This window comes from Amblyomma americanum, chromosome 7, assembly GCF_052857255.1.
Source record: "Amblyomma americanum isolate KBUSLIRL-KWMA chromosome 7, ASM5285725v1, whole genome shotgun sequence".
Lineage (NCBI taxonomy): Eukaryota > Metazoa > Arthropoda > Arachnida > Ixodida > Ixodidae > Amblyomma > Amblyomma americanum.
In genome coordinates, this window is record NC_135503.1 from 29,864,114 (window position 1) to 29,880,529 (window position 16,416).

The window sequence follows — 16,416 nt, forward strand, 5'->3', positions numbered from 1 at the left end:
ACAAACCAGAAAGCGCGCGCGATCTGGCCTTTCAGCAATTTGCATGCCACGCCCCTTGCTCCTATCTGTGCACGGCTGCTGGGAACGGAACGGAGAAATACCCGTCTATTTCCAAGGCCGGAGGCAGGGTGCCACTCGAACCCCACCGCGGACTCGAGAGTGGGAAATACGAGACGAAAAGGACTTCGGATGCAAATTGCCCGGGTTACAGAAGGCGCAGAAGTTGCCGCCATCCAAAAAGCGTGACCTTGAACGCAACAAACGGAAGCAAGTAAAAAAAAAACTAAAGCACAGAACTCGTCGAACTCGATCGTCGGCAGTCTGAAGCAGGCTTCACGGACCAAGTATAGAACATGCAAAAGCAGAAATAATCGAGAGTTCTTCGAGCAGCGCTAGCTGAAGCCCATGCACAGTGACAGGCTACGTCTGTGTGGCGTGACTACTCCCCGCTTATTTGCGACACCCTCTCCACCTCCTCGCAGGCTTACCCACAGTTCATTTCAGTTTATTTCTTTCTTGCATTGTGAGCCAGGGTATTATTATTTCCCCTGACAGTTGGCGGCGGCATTTAGAGACCGGTTTGACGAATACGTCAGTGCTGCGCTGATCGCCCCGAGAGCTGCACGCCTTGCACAAAACATGCAGGCCATTCCGAGAAAAAAAAAAAAAAACATTCCCGGGCTCGGCTCAGTGTACTGTCGCTTGCCGCAGGCGAGCTGGTGCGATTAGCGACAATTAGGCGCCTTGCGCGCGGCGGGTCTCTGTACGCCCAAGCACTCCGTGCAATCGTTACCTCGGGGACGAGAGAGAACCAATAGATGCAACTTCGCCGCAAACGGTACGCCAGACGGTGCGAGCTGATCTGCATCAGGACAAGTCGAAGAACAAGAAGAGGATATGCGTATACACGTCTTGTAACTGCTGCGTACAAGCAGGAAATGAGTTACAGTTGGTTACAAGAATCAAGTAATGTTTTTGTTTTTTCTCTGTAGCACTGGTTGCGCAACCCGTTCTCGCGCTTAAGGTCCCCTGTGATAGTTAACTTAGACCATTAGATAGCGTTCTTGATTTGCAGATTACAAGTTCTGATGCTTGTTTAGATCGCTTCCCTTGCTCTGTTTTGGAGCCCAGCTATATAGGTGCCTTATAATAAGGGCTCCTCAGAGATGCTTACATCAGGAGGCTCCGTTACTTCGATAAGGTCAACCCCGACCATTATCGCCGCCGTGTAAACGCACCGCCGGCGCTATTCAGAATCGTGCACTCGCGAGCGGGATCTCTTAGCGGGCGTCAGAGAAATCCGACTACGCTCGCCGACAGCCCGAACTTTTCTGCTGAAGCTTTGTGTAAACACCATTAACGCGCGATAACATCTTTTCAATGTTTTCATACCAAACTGCTTTTGTTCACGGTTCTTTTTACGTTTTGGCCTTTGAAGCCCACGGGCAAGCCGTGCACTAAGCTTGCCGATATTTCTTCGTCTCTCTGACGACACTCTGAAGCAGTACAAAAGCAACAGAGCAGCAAAGGCGAAGGCGTTACACATGAGCACAAATGACATGCAAGCCAACAGAAAGCTACTGTATCACTTTCTCACGATGCCTTATCGCTGGGTCGCATTGAGGATTGATTCGTGTTAAATTTCTTAAGGAGTGTCGTCAATAGCAAATCAAAGTTCACTGGCTTCAGGAAAAGGTACTCCTGAAGATAGCCGTTACTCCTAAAAGTAACTGCAGTGAACCGTTTTAGTCGGTCAGTTGCTGTGAAATTATTATTAAGTTGTATTTTTTTTTTTTTAGTGCTGAAGTTGCAGTAGTCCGAGCCTCGTTAGACCGCTTCAAAATGGTGACCGTATCAAACCAAAATCGTTGCACCCTGATCCTCGTTCGCACCTCCTTTTCAGCAAAAAGTTCCTGCGACCGCCCTTCCTGCCACGGACACGTTGGCCTGGGAACCTATCGCAACAGGGGGCACATCCCGTCTGCTTTTTGACAGAACTTTAAAGCGAAGTTTGATCTGATGATCGCTAACGACCTTCTTCTCTCCACCAGCCCGCGGTAACAACACTAACACAACGAAATGGAAAGAGAAGAAGGGCACGGTAAAAGTCAAAACGCCGTAAAACCGCCGTAAAACAAGTCCGGATGTGATCCCCGTCGGCGGCTCCTGCAGACAGGCTCAGGGCCCAAGGTGGAAAGTGCAAATCGAGCGGCCTGCGCCAAGACGCTCTCGAGGCGCAGCCTCAAACAAGGCGAAAAACGGTGGCGACTTTCATTTTACCGGCCATTTGGCTTCAGCCGGCGCTCATGAGGGTCAAGAAACGCATATTATACATATATCAGCCGGCCGGCATCTACTACGGGGGCACAGGACGGCGGGGGCCAAGTTCCGGCTTGGAGGTGGTGGAGGCTTCAGACCAGCCCATCGGAAAAGCAAAATACGTAGACGAAAAAAAACAACATAAAAACAATGCAAGAGCAAGAAGGGTGGGTGTGCGTCAGTGTAGGCATGTTTATGCCCGGTATAAACGGTCTGCAGAGCAGATGCCTTCTCGCCTGGCCGAGACGAGAGGAGCACTTCCTTTTTTGTTTTTATTATTGTTGAGAACGAGGTGTAGGCAGGGAGGTTAACGGCGAAACCAGATGAAGGGGTTGAAGCAAAGCGCTTCCGGTTATATACTTCCCTGCGCTAATGTGCTATACATAAAAGGAATGCAGATAAACACGCACGTGACCCACACAAAGCGAGCAAAGGTGACGTAATAAACGGCGTACGCTGCTGCTAAGTGCACGAAAGTTCTTCCCCTTCAGGCTTCGAGCTAGCTGCATGCTATTGTTAAATGCGCCACTTATGAGAGAGCAAGGGGCTTCTCCGTGTACTTGGGCATTAAGCTTTTGAAGCTAAATTGCAAGCAGAGAGAAAGGGAGAGACGTGTGAAAGCCACATTGGCCTAGCGGGCTTCATTACTTCAAGGATGGTGGCTATAGCGACTATACTTCTAGTAACCCTGCAGTTCTTCAAGAAACAGGAATTAAAGCACGTGAAACTGTTAGTTACCAATCAAATTGTCTCCGCATCGTATGACAGCAAGTATGCCTCAAATAGCAATCTCGATGAAATCGGTGGAAAAGCGTTTCTTCCGCAGTTGCAGCTAGCACCTCGTGTGTGGATCTTTCTTTATTGTTCTTTATTTCTAGCAAATAACAAGAACGCCCCGACGCCAGAACAGCATGCAGGCTGGAACTTACGCTGCCCACGCAGAGAGGGGCTGCGCAAAAGTGGCCTTTCTTTTTCGGTGGCAGCATTCGCAGCTTCATCTGCCTCGACATGCAATCAGCTGAAGAATACGGCGTCGGGATCCGCGCGAGAGCCACCGCGAGGACCGGACTTCCAACTCGCGGACAAAGCGGTCGGCCACGCCACTGTAGACGTCGGGGGCGGTGTCGCGATCACCGAACGGTCGTTTAAGTCGGCCGCGCCCACTTTCGCAGAAGGCACCGAGCGAGCCAACCATTGTTTTCCGCAGGGGCACAACACCACCAGGTGAAAGCGTCTTCCGAGCCCCGTGTGACGGATGCCCGGTGGAACGCACATCGCTCTTAACAACAGGCCCCGCGGCGAGACACTCCAGACCAACACTCGGCTCTTTCTCTGAATCGAAAAACGAAAGGTACATCGTCTTGCTTTCTCCTTCCCACATGCGGAAAAAAGCGCAGAGAAAAAGCAGCAAAATGAGAGAACGAGCAAAGAAAAAAGAAAGAAAGAAACGTGTACGCAGCGAAGACTGAAAAAAAAAAAAAAGACAAGAGCCTGGGATGTCTGGCAGTGGGGCGAGGGACACCTGCTGTCACGCTAGAGTGAGCCCTGCGGGCCTGCGGAAAAAAAAAAAAAAAACACGCCTCCTCTTTAGCGTGGGATGTTTTCGCTCTGTTTTTTCTCGTTTTTGTTCTTATTCTGCAGCGACGAGTCGTCGCACTCGAAAATGCAACCGCTGCTGCGTGACGAAAAACAAGAGAAAAGACAGCTACGTTTGACCCCACACACACACCAGAAGGAAGATTTGTGGCCCTCAGGCGCACTCCACTGAGCGACGCCGGTGCCTCTTACATCACGGACGCTCACTTTTGTCCGGGTCAGAACAGCAGCAAATAGTCTTCACCATTATCATCATTATCGTCATAAGTAAGCTTCAGTCCTCTGCGGAACAAATGGTTTCCAATTACACACGCCTCTCGCGGAGCCTCGGTCAGAGAACTCCCCAACCACATCAATTCACCTGTGCCTCTGCAGCCTTCCATTTCTCCTCCATTCCATCGGCACAAATTAGAACTTCCTCTGCTACTTTAACAGGCTAGTGCTTACCTACCCTACGCTTCAGATGACCTGTCAAATTCCTTTTCTCCTTGTTAGTTTTTTCGAGCCGCTTTAACGTAGAAAAAGATGTTATCATGTACTTTTATATCATGTCTAAAATATTCTGTATCTATATACTGTATGTGCGTAAAAAGCATTGTGTGAACTATTAGCCGATCGTTTGATATTTGCAATGTGCTGTGCCTCATTTTCCTGCTGTATGCCACGCAAAGGGAGACCTACCCACATCGATGATGTAAATAAACTTCAAACCTGAAACTTATTTAGGCTTGCGCCAATGCGCGTTTGCTGTCTATTCAAGGCCGTTTGTTCTCTTTCGCCTTCTTTAAGACACAAAATCAACCAAAGAAGGAACGAGCATATATTCTTCTCTTTTACAAGGACGTTAGAAAGGAGAGGCCTGAGCTAAAACAGCGGGCTACGACAGGTTAGTTTATGCAGCAAGACTAATGTCACAGTCGCTTCTCTGGGACGAAAAGCTTTGGGCAAATCATCAACACAAAAGCTTCCGCTTTCCAGGTAGACTTGAGCCGTCAAGGACATGTGCGCTGGTGTATAGGGAGGTGGGGGGGTGAAGAAAATGTCTTCAGTGTTCATGTGACCCACGACGGCCACCAGGACGATTGCCAAAAGTGCCACGCACAAACGCGCACATTGAGTACCGACAGACGAAAGCAGCCTAGCAGAAGTTCAGGCTTCGTGTAAGTGTACTGGCAAAATGCCACCCAGATGCAAAGCAACCGAGAACTTCGGAGGGGCCCAATAAGAGGGCGCACGCCGAAGATTACAGTGACTCGGAAACCGAGTGTGTACCCACCATGTGCACGCATTAGAAACGGGTGCGATTGCTTCAACGCAAACACAGCGCTGCACGCTGTTAGTATATTGGGTACAGGGCGGCGCCGGGCAGGGGGACCTGCGCTGGACAGTGATCCCAATAATCGGCGATCCCCGAAGTAATCAGGCGAGAGAAAGGAGGGGTCAAGGTAAGACTGCGGAGCATTAAAAGGGACGAACAATTTTCCGAACGCGCAGAGCCCCTGTTAGGAAGCGCAGCGCCAAGAGCTCGACCGTCGCAGATGGCGAGGTCGAGGCGCTCTGTTTTTACGACCACCCCGTGATTATCCCCAGCGTGCCTGATATCCGTGGATGCCGCCACCCCCCCCCCCTCCTTTTTTTATGCCTAAAGAACAGCCGACGACCTCACAGAACGTCCGCCCAACATAAAAGGGCAGACAAAAAAGGCAGTCCTCTACTTAAGTGGACGCTGCTTTTATCAAGGCCGTGTATAGGACAGGACGACGAGAGAAGTCTGATGTATAAAAAGGAAGCCAAACGAGAAAAGACTGAGAGGCAGTTGAGCACGAATACTCTGGACACATACACACACATGCAAAAGCTGCGGAGTGTAGAAGAAGTCCACGCCGTGCGCTGGCCAACAAATTGTATGCATCACTGCCGAGGCTCTCGAACTTTCTCAGTAAGTAAAAATGAGGCTTCGTCTGCATGCGAAACAGGTTATATCGTTTACCTGCATGCAAGCACGTTGTCTGGGGCATATTCCGCGCGCATACAGGGTTTATATCTCAGTAAAACGGAAATTTGGGCGAAATGGTACTGGCCGTACATGTTCTGAGCACAAAAGGACAAGGGCCCCGGGATGATATACGCCTGTGTTGTCTTTGTTCGCGCGGTCCTTATCCTTTCGCGCTCAGAACATGTGCAGAGTAAAGCGGCTGTTTGCGTTTGGCTTATCACAGCCTAAATGGCCTACTGTACCAAGGAACCTGAACTTACAGCTATTACTACAACCGGCATGATCGGAAGCCCTGTTTGCTGCAACTGTTCAGTAGCGGTGAGAAACCGTGCGGTGAATGGTATGTATACTTCGAACACCTGACGCACATCGGATATTGATGTCTGCTTTTGCGGTAAGCAAGACGTGACTACACTCGGATACAACACAAGAACGAAGCGGCTTTTCCCCTTCAGAGGACCCAATTCCAGCCAATGGCGTCGGCAGATTCTCATGGCCCTGCTAGCGTGAAAATGCAGGGAGTGGCAAATGAAAAGGAATTGTCCTCTCCCTGCATTGTCGCGCCCCTCTTCGACGGGGAAAAGTCGCTTCGTTCTTGAGTTGTATCCGAAAAAGCCAGGAGCATATGCAAAGGCTACATCAGAACGGTGGAGCGTTAGGACCAGCACATACTCGTACGTGGGGCTTGTCGTGATTTACACGCTCGCGTGGCGCCGGGATGCAACGCTGCGCTGGAGGTCTACATATTACAAATTATGTTCGATGTTGCGTTATGTGTGCAATCTTGAGAATATCGTCGTTTCTGGGAACAGCGCAGACAAAGCACACACAAGAAACACACATACACACACCAGAAGCGCCGACTCACTGCATCAGATTCCAACTCGCTCAACTTGTAATCCTCAGTTACGGGTGACTTCCACTGTCCACCCATCGAATCACATAGAGAACTATAAAAGAGGAGAATCTCATTACTGGAAATTCCGCACGTCGATGCGACGGTAGACTGCGGACACCACGTCTTCATCGATAACGTTTCTCGACACGTCGGCTGACGGCCCTCCGCACCACCAGTACGGGCAAATCAGGGATTTGTAATAGACCGTTATACCACATTAAGCGCAATTTAAAGCCACGATAGCTCTATATCGACGTCGCCGAGTAGGCACATTTGATAGCCTGCCGTGATTCAATATGTCAACGCCATCCGCATGTGTAGCATATAGTGCTTCAACTACGTCAATGCTCTCGTCAGACTCCGCGCACATTTTAATGCACAGCATTTCTGTGGGTCGTGTTGAACAAGAAACGCCACTTGAGCAGCGTAGCAACCATTGTGTTGACGGGCCAGTGATTTGCTCCCGCCGTCAACCAACCCTAAATCCGCCTCGTGCGGTAAAAGCCCACTTATGGCCGTTCTTTTTTTTTTTTTACCGAAGCCGTGGCCTGGTGGTAGAGCACTCACCTCGCATTCGGGAGGTGCTGGGTTCGATTCCCAGTGCCGCTGGGGACCCACCGGTTTTTATAATGGGTACTAGATTTCCCTCGGCCTGGTGCTCGGCTTTTCTGGGGTGAAATGTTTGGGAAAGGGTCTTCGACCAAACCGCTGTGTTGACGGGCCAGTGATTTGTTCCGCCGCCAACCAACCCGAAGCGTTAAGCCCATTAGAAAACACCAGCGTATATAGACGATGGAAATGAAGAACTGTGCATCCATAGACGCTCTTTGACCAGTCCTCGAATGATGTTTGCTTAGCCTAGCTTTGTACACACGGCGTCCAGGCAAGTGCCAAGTTTATCATGATTTATTCTGAGCCCGAAATATTTACTTAGGCGCGCATGAACACGGGTCTAAATGCATACGCAGGAGAAGTTGTTGCTGCTTCCTGAACGCATAAAGAACCGATAGCAAACAGCACCGAGAACTGTAATAATAATAATAATTGGTTTTTCGGGGTTCCCGGGTTCGAACCCGACCGCGGCGGCTGCGTTTTTATGGAGGAAAAACGCTAAGGCGCCCGTGTGCTGTGCGATGTCAGTGCACGTTAAAGATCCCCAGGTGGTCGAAATTATTCCGGAGCCCTTCACTACGGAACCACTCTCCCTTTCTTCTTTCACTCCCTCCTTTATCCCTTCCCTTACGGCGCGGTTCAGGTGTCCAACGATATATGAGACAGATACTGCGCCATTTCATTTCCCCAAAAACCAATTATTATTATTATTTCGGGGAAAGGAAATGGCGCAGTATCTTTCTCATATATCGTTGGACACCTTAACCGCGCCGCAAGGGCAGGGATAAAGGAGGGAGTGAAAGAAGAAAGGAAGAGGTAGGTGCCGTAGTGGAGGGCTCCGGAATAATTTCGACCACCTGGGGATCTTTAACGTGCACTGACATCGCACAGCACACGAGCGCCTTAGCGTTTTGCCTCCATAAAAACGCAGCCGCCGCGGTCGAGAACTGTAATGCAGTAACTGTTTTAGACGTGCACGCTAAGGATCCCCAGGTGGTCGAAATTATTCCTGAGCCCTCCACTGCGGCGCCTCTTTCTTCCTTCACTCCCTCCTTTATCCCTTCCCTCACGGCGCATTTCACGTGTCCGCCGAGATAAGTAAGACAGTCACTGCATCATTTCCTTTCCTCAAAAACAAATTTTCCAATTTGCAATTTCATCTTGCCCACTCCCCGCGAGGGGCGCTCTGATACACATATACTCGCTTTGCTGTGTGAATATTCAGCATCTCTCAGACCAGCGACAAAAGCCGCTGCCGCCGGAGGAGCCTCACTCCATGTTGTGTGTATACACTCCAGAGGCCACCATAATAAAACGAAACGCGCGGCAGCTCGACACGTGGTCGCCATCCTCCGTGCATCATTATCGGCCATTCGAATCGCCAAGGAGGAAGCGGAGACGAATAGCGGGGCAGCAGAAAGATGGGGAGCGAAGGGAAAGGGCGGCAATAATCCGTCCGTGCTTGAGGCCTCTGCGTATCGGGCCAGGAGAGCGAGGGGTCGTTTCGAATAGCAGTAATTGGCGGCACCGACGCCATCACCGCCCGCAGGGGTTATTCGTGTTCGCTTTCTTGGGGCCCACTCGTCACTCTCTCCCCTGTTTTTACTGCGCCCACTCCATGGCTCCATCCTATAATCCGGCGCCTTTGACAGAGCACCACCGCTGCGCACTTGCCACCGTCCTGTCCCCCCACAGAGTGCAGCCCTGCCCCGGCTTCCCCCGCCCTCTCTCGAAGCACATTCCGTAGTCAATGGCCCCGAAAACCGGTCGAATTAACTTTCACCTTCCGTGACTGGCTTGCGCAACCTGACTCCGGGCGAACGAGTGCCTATTTTGAAATGTAAGCCCACGGAATATGCGGCGGGCACACCCGACGCACGAGCCGGCCTGATAGGTCCCGTTGTGACAGCTTTTTCTTTCTAACGGGAGAGAGTGAGAGAAAGCCGGAGGAAGCCACTTTCCAGTGCAGTGAAGCTGCGGTACAGATCTACAATTAGGGCGCTCGACTACTGATCCGGAGTTCCCGGGTTCGAACCCGACCGCGGCGGCTGCGTTTTTATGGAGGAAAAACGCTAAGGCGCCCGTGTGCTGTGCGATGTCAGTGCACGTTAAAGATCCCCAGGTGGTCGAAATCATACCGGAGCCCTCCACTACGGCACCTCTTCTTCCTTTCTTCTTTCACTGCATCCTTTATCCCTTCCCTTACTGCGCGGTTCAGGTGTCCAACGATATATGAGACAGATATTGCGCCATTTCCTTTCCCCCAAAAAACAATTATTATTATTATTATTATTATTATTATTATTATTATTATTATTATTATTATTATTATTATTATTATTATTATTAATGAAAGGCGAACGAAAGGACGTGGGCAGGCACACGCATCCCTCTTCTCACCTCTCTTGTCTGGCTTCTTTCTTTTCTCAGAAACCTTCGTCAAATAACTATATCATAATAATCCAAGTCAGGTCCAGTAAGCTCAGAAGCCTCTACCTACGATATCCAGTGATGTATTCCTCGTGATTCCAGGTGGGTTACCACGAAGCTGCATTTGCTCATAGAGTTACACCGGCTGCAACTCAACAGCCAAGCGGCGAATGCCCCTCAAAGGTGGCCCTCCAGCCAATGGAGTCGACCGGTCTTCATGACGTTGCGGTTAATCCGGTTAAGCCGTGGTTAATCCCCTTTCAATCTGCATGTCACGCCAGCGGATCTAAGCGGATTAATCAAGACGTCATGAGAGCCGGTCGATGCCATTGGCAAGAAGACCTTTGAGTGGCATATGCGAATTCGTTCTTGAGTTGTATCCGACTATATCACTGTGCACAGTGCTGCCCTCCGCCTTAGATCAAGCTTTTTCGTAGGCAGCTATAGGTTTCGACGTAACGGATGACTGGCAAGGTGAATTGCAAGAAGTATAACCGTAGGTGCGCTTACTACAAAAGTGTATACAGACAGAGTTCCTTTTGCTATAGCTTTTCATGCCGAATGTTCTAGCCACCACGGTTGAAAATAGTTTTAATGCGTTATAGAGGCCTGACCGAAAGAAAAAGAAGAAAGGTGTCGTCGGTCATAATATTCGTCCATTGACTGGAAGTATAAGTGATGCCACCAAACCGGAAATGGCGTCACTTTAACTGAAGGCATTAAACGTATCTTCCTATTGCTATTGCATTGCCAACTCATAATGTAATTAGGCATCCCTGTGAATTTTTGTTACAGTGCAAGTGCAGTCCTAGTGCAGTTCTGTGTCAACGCGACGCAAGCCTCCGTGCCCACATAGCATACCTGTTCGGGCTTGAGCCCGGGGGGCACCCAGGTGTACTCCTCCAGCGCGCAGCCGCTGTCGTCGTCGGAGTGCGACTGGCGCTGGACGGCCTCGGTGGTGCCGGAGCCCGGGTTGGGCCCCGTGGCCGCCGAGTGCACGGGAGGGTGCTGCGGGTGGTGCGGCTGCGGAGTCGGCGAAGTGGCGAATGCCGGCGACGAGGCCTTCTGCAGCAGCCGGTCCACCTCGGCTTGGTTGGCCGCCATGGGACCGTCCTGGTGCTCCTCCCGCGGACACTTGCAGTTGCGGCATACTTTCCTGCAAAGCACGTAGGATTGACGTGAGTGGTGGAAGACCCAATTCAAGACACCATCATCAACGTACTCGGCATCACCAGCCACGTTGCAGGTACCGAAGGACAAACACCTCCCGCAGAGATCAGAGTGACATCGGAAACTTGGAGGGAGGGGGCATTGGGGGGGGGGGGGGGGGGGGAGCTCACAGGACGGTTACCACTGTGCAACGCGAAATTCAGCGACAGCTGCTGACATGCTGTTATTTCGCGACATACAGAGGAAATGAATTTAAGAGCGACAAGCATAATGCACAGTTAGAGACCACTTTTATTATTTTTCAGACATATTCGCTCTTCAAGTAGCACTTTTCTGCCAGTCCTCGATAAGTCATGAACGAATTCCCTGCATTCAGGACTTAAAACGGCGCGAAAAACGGGGCAAGATGGAGAGAAGCAACACACACAGCACCGGTGCTGTGCGGTGCTGTGTGTGTTGCTTCTCTCCATCTTGTCCCGTTTTTCGCGCCGCTTTCAGTCTGGAATCATGAACCAACTGGACCAACAATCCTCCCTTTTGCAGTGAATTCCCTGCGTTCGAGTTGTGGATAAATGCCTGATTCTGAAAGATGAGCTAGGTGTATGCATGCGTTTCAAGAGGTCGTCACAACAGTAGGAGGAATTACGAGGCAGAGGAAGTACGTTGTCAAACATGACATCACCGGTTTTGGACCACTCAGCGTGGTGCGTTACCATGGCCGTTCCACAGACGTTGTGAGTGACGTCATTGCAATCTATCTCTTCCTCCTTCCACAAAGGTGGTTACCGTGGCTAGCACCTTTCCGTTACGCCGGCTGCTATACCACAACGCCAACGCTCATGTATAGGGAACGGCCCTTTAATAGCTATCGTTGTAAAAGAACTACCAGAACTTTCATCCACTTTTGGTGCCAACGAGTGAAAACGATAGTTTTATGTCAGGTTCTAAAGCAACGCAGTGTGCTGGAGGATCCAAGATCAACTTAGACCACAATGCCCCGGAAAAGGTGAGGTACGCCTCCAAGACCTTTACACCTGGAAAGTATGCACGGGTAACCTCAAGCGTAAAGACGGTCACCATGCGCAAGCGAGGGCTGCTTGAAAACAGTGCACGTCGGAAAGCACTAGATCTTTGACATTCGCTGGAACCAGCCCTATGAGTGTCATCACGGAAGCTAGGCATCAAGAAATCGAACTCGTTCCGGCAATTCTTGCGCGAAAGTTTTCTGAGAAATGGAAGGCAACTGGTGCTTGAAAGACGAAGTTTCTGCAAGTAGCACGATTACACGGGTCCCCTTGCACCAGAGTAAGCAGCAGTAGTTCGGAGTTATATAGTCAACGGCTGGATTACGGTTCTGAATTGCAGCGCTGGATTACAGAGACAGAATGGGTCAAACCACCGAAGGAGAGACCCCTTTCAAATGAATGCATACAAATTAAAAGCGCCACTAATCCAATTGGCAGGCGGCACGTCTCGAGTAATTTACATTTCAGTGGGCAGATCTGCGCTTCCAGTTGCAGTTCCAGTTGCATGGCACTGCCTTCTTCTCCTCCCCAAAGAAATCCCAGTTCTTAGGAAGCTCTTGGGGTGCAAGTGGCGACGTCACCCAATTACAATGTGAATTCTATGTTAGAGAAAGGATGCCGAGTTTGAAATATATAACTTCTCATCCATACTTTATTTGTTTGTTTTCTGAGTACGGCAACTAATTATCCATGCGTAGGAAGTCGCAGACGCAAGCACGAGGACACTCGGCTGAGTCAAACTTTCGAAGGGACGGGCCTACAACAGCATAGACACGCCGGTTGCCCAGAAGCAGACAAGCTGCCAATTCCCGTTCGCAAATCGAGAACCGACAGTTTAATGCTGTGAAAACTAAGCGCCATCCTACATCACCGCCCGCTAACCAACCAGACAAGTGCCAATAAAGTCGTCTGCAGAGCTTCAGAAATTTTACCTTATCTCTTTCCCTCTCTTCTCCAGCGCAGACAAGACATTGACACAAGGAAGAAGAAACAAATATAGCGCTGAACTAGTGAAGGAGTTTTATCCCGAGCAATGCTCGGGAACAAATATGATTGACAGGAAGTAATAATAATAATAATAATAATAATAATAATAATAATAATAATAATAAAAATAATAATAATAATAATAATAATAATAATAATAATTGGTTTGGGGGAAAAGGAAATGGCGCAGTATCTGTCTCATATATCGATGGACACCTGAACCGCGCCTTAAGGGAAGGGATAAAGGAGGGAGTGAAAGAAGAAAGAGGTGCCGTAATGGAGGGCTCCGGAATAATTTCGACCACCTGGGGATATTTATAACGTGCACTGACATCGCACAGCGCACGGGCGCCTTAGCGTTTTGCCTCCATAAAAACGCAGCCGCCGCGGTCGGGTTCGAACCCGGGAACTGCGCATCAGTAGCCGAGTGCCCTAACCACTGAGCCACCGCGGCAACAACAGGAAATCCCGAAGATCAAGACTTAGCCTCCCAAATCTGCACCACGCGGGCTATGAGAAAGGCCGTAGTGGAGGGCTCCGGATTAATATCGACCGCCACTGACACTGCAAGACACACGAGCTCATTTGCATTTCGCCCCCGCCGAGATTCGATCGCGCAGCCTTGAGCACAAATCTTATTGCCAGCGCAGTGGGTGGCAAATATCAAAACCAAAGCCCAACGTCCTGGAGGCGCACTAAAAGGAGGCAGGTCAGCTTTCATTCAGCCACCCCAAACCCTCCCAGAACCAGCGAAGAGCATTCTGAAACCATCGCCACGATCGCGGCAGTGAAGGTGCACCGGCGGACTTCGCACGGTCGCACGAGATCAGATCGCGACGCGACCATACGTGGCGGCGGTCATTTTGCAGAACCGAGCTGCCGGCTTCATTCGCTCCCGCGTCGTCGCACGTCTTCTCCCGGCCAACAAGAGCTCGCAGGTCGCGAAAATTGCCGGGCCCGGTCATACGAAGCACAGCGTCACGGCTGCGTGGCGCTCTTGTTGCCACCCGGGTATGAATAATTCATGGCGACGCGCGCTTGCTTGCCCAATGCATGCGCGAGAGACGCGGCTGCAGGGCACGCTTCTTCGTCCCGCACCATTCCCGAGATCGGCCCGTCGATGAGAAAGGCGGCGGCGCGGTGCACACCCGCCAATTCCTGCGCGGCGCGCATCCGACGCGCTTCCACGCGGCGTCTGCCGCCCGTTACCGAAGCCGTGTATTAGATTGGGCGAAGCCTTATTGGATGACTCGGGCTTGCTCTACGCAGAGGACGAGACTATATGGCTGCCGCGTGTAGAAGGAAGAAAGGAGTTTCATGAAATAAGGCCACCGCCTACGAGGCGTGGTGCTTAGTCGCCTAAGTACACGGGCGAACGGCAGATTTATGAGCTGCGAGATTGCGGGCCTGAGAAGCTCCGGCTCGCATACGTGGAGCATAATGAACGCCTGTGGCGAGGCTCGCGGCGTGCACGCATTGTCGAGGGAGCTTAGCACAATGCGTCCGACCGACATAACGCACGCTGCCGGCGGCGCCTGCGGTGGTGGCACGGCAGGTTGCAGCAACGCTTGACCAAGGAGCGCCTAGAGCTGCATAACCGCAAAGTCTGTCCCCGGGGAAACGCTCACTCGACGTGATGTGCAACATTCGCTGCTTGTTCCGTCCAAAGGAAGCTCAGACCTCTGAGCGTGGTTCCGTTTAAAATGCTTCGTTAATTTTTTTCTGCGTATTTGGCCCAACAAAGAGGCCACGGATTTGGGGCTTTTGCTCGATTGAATAAATGTACGTGGCAGAAAGTACCGACAAAGAGCCACGGTTTCAACTCTCGGAGCAAGGCGGGCAACTCCGAAATGCGAGCAACTCTCGGGACGCGGCTGTTGGCTCAGTACAATCCGACAAGTAGTGTAGAAAGTAGTGAAAGTAGTGTTGTCGCATTCACGGATTTCGGAACCGAATTTCGTATCGAAATCGGTTCGATGGATTTCGAACCAACCGGCCCAGCAATACGACCGTAAAGCTCTAAACATCTAAAGAAGAATGCATAAACTAGATTGATTAGTTTAGAGTGCCAAAAGTAGACTGCCAGCACCTCCGTTTAAGGTGGTGAGTCTAGTGACGACCGGTGTTCGGTCCGGAGACGCCATTTTGTTACGCGCGGGATGGGCATACCCCCAGTATCGACACAACCTTTCGAATTTCTACCCGTTATCAGCCTCCTATGGCTGGCCGGTATTGGACGAACTAACATCACACAGAGACACTAAATACGTCATTTTGTATTAAACCGCGGCGCGACCAAACCAGAGTCCGTGATCCAAAATGCATCAGCTTTCATGCACCCAAGACGGAGAATCCGGACATTGCGGCAACTAAATCTAAACAGTGGCCATCCAATGAGCGAATTAAGCGAAAATCGCAACTCGACCTCATTTCCATTGCCCCACTCCACTGGGCTCGTCCAGCCGAGTCCGCCTTCTTTCTTCGCGCACCCTCTCCCTTTCCGTTTTCTCACATTGGGACGTTATTAAGCTCTCAGCGGAGAGCTCCCAGGAACGAACAGAAGCGGAGGCGACGACGGTAAATCTCCGCCGGGACTCCGCATCTGTTGCTCCGCGGTAGCGCATACGCGTAGGAAGCACCCAAGTCACAGGTGGTGAGGGGACGGCCAGAGGTGAACAGCTTCTGCGGCCCGTGGCGGCGGACGAACCCACGCCGAGCGCCCCTGGCGAGCTCGTTTGCGGCGCGCCGCCTCAGCTCCATAACAAGCACTGCCCACGCGATCACACCTTGCGCGCGGGATTGGAATCGTACACGGGCGTAATGGCGTATACAGCCGAGGCCGGCGCAGGCCAGCTGCCAGGGCGCGTCCGTCAGCTGCTGCCTGCAAGGTGTACGGCGCGCGCTGCGGTGGAGAATCACGCACGCTGGTCGTTGCGCGATTTATCCGTTGGTGGACAGTGCGGAGGCAGCGCGTCAGGTGTTCCTATACAGTGCTTCCTGTGCTCGCTTGGGCGAGCTCTTTAATGGCAAGACGGGTGGCGCTCGCGCGCGCTATACTCTTACGCTGAATATGGAACCAACGGATTTTTGCGCTCCTGCGTCTGTTGTGTATAGAGTAGCGAGCAATATGAGAGGGAACAAACTTTTTGCACAAAACTGAGAACTGTATTAAAAGAATGTCTTCTAGGGCGAGTTGGTCACAATTCATCTTTGGTACTAGGCGCGAACACACACAGAACACGAGGAAGGGAACGGTACAAAGCGCTTTGTCCCGTTCCCTTCCTTGTGTTCTGTGTGTGTTCGCGTCTAGTACCAAAGATGAGAACTGTATGGTTATTTCTTCACTAAATTTGAGAATCAATTTTGGATATTATACCCCAAGA

General features: G+C 51.1%; 1 protein-coding gene across 3 annotated transcripts in view; it reads right to left on the bottom strand.

Moving 5' to 3' along the window:
* Window positions 1-16,416, bottom strand: part of LOC144098767 (uncharacterized) — a 305,162-nt gene that overhangs the window by 29,086 nt on the left and 259,660 nt on the right. For all 3 annotated transcript variants that reach the window (XM_077631630.1, XM_077631631.1, XM_077631629.1), the window contains one exon: window positions 10,713-11,007. In XM_077631630.1, the coding sequence (XP_077487756.1) occupies window positions 10,713-11,007 (295 nt within the window). The remainder of the gene's footprint in view (window positions 1-10,712; window positions 11,008-16,416) is intronic.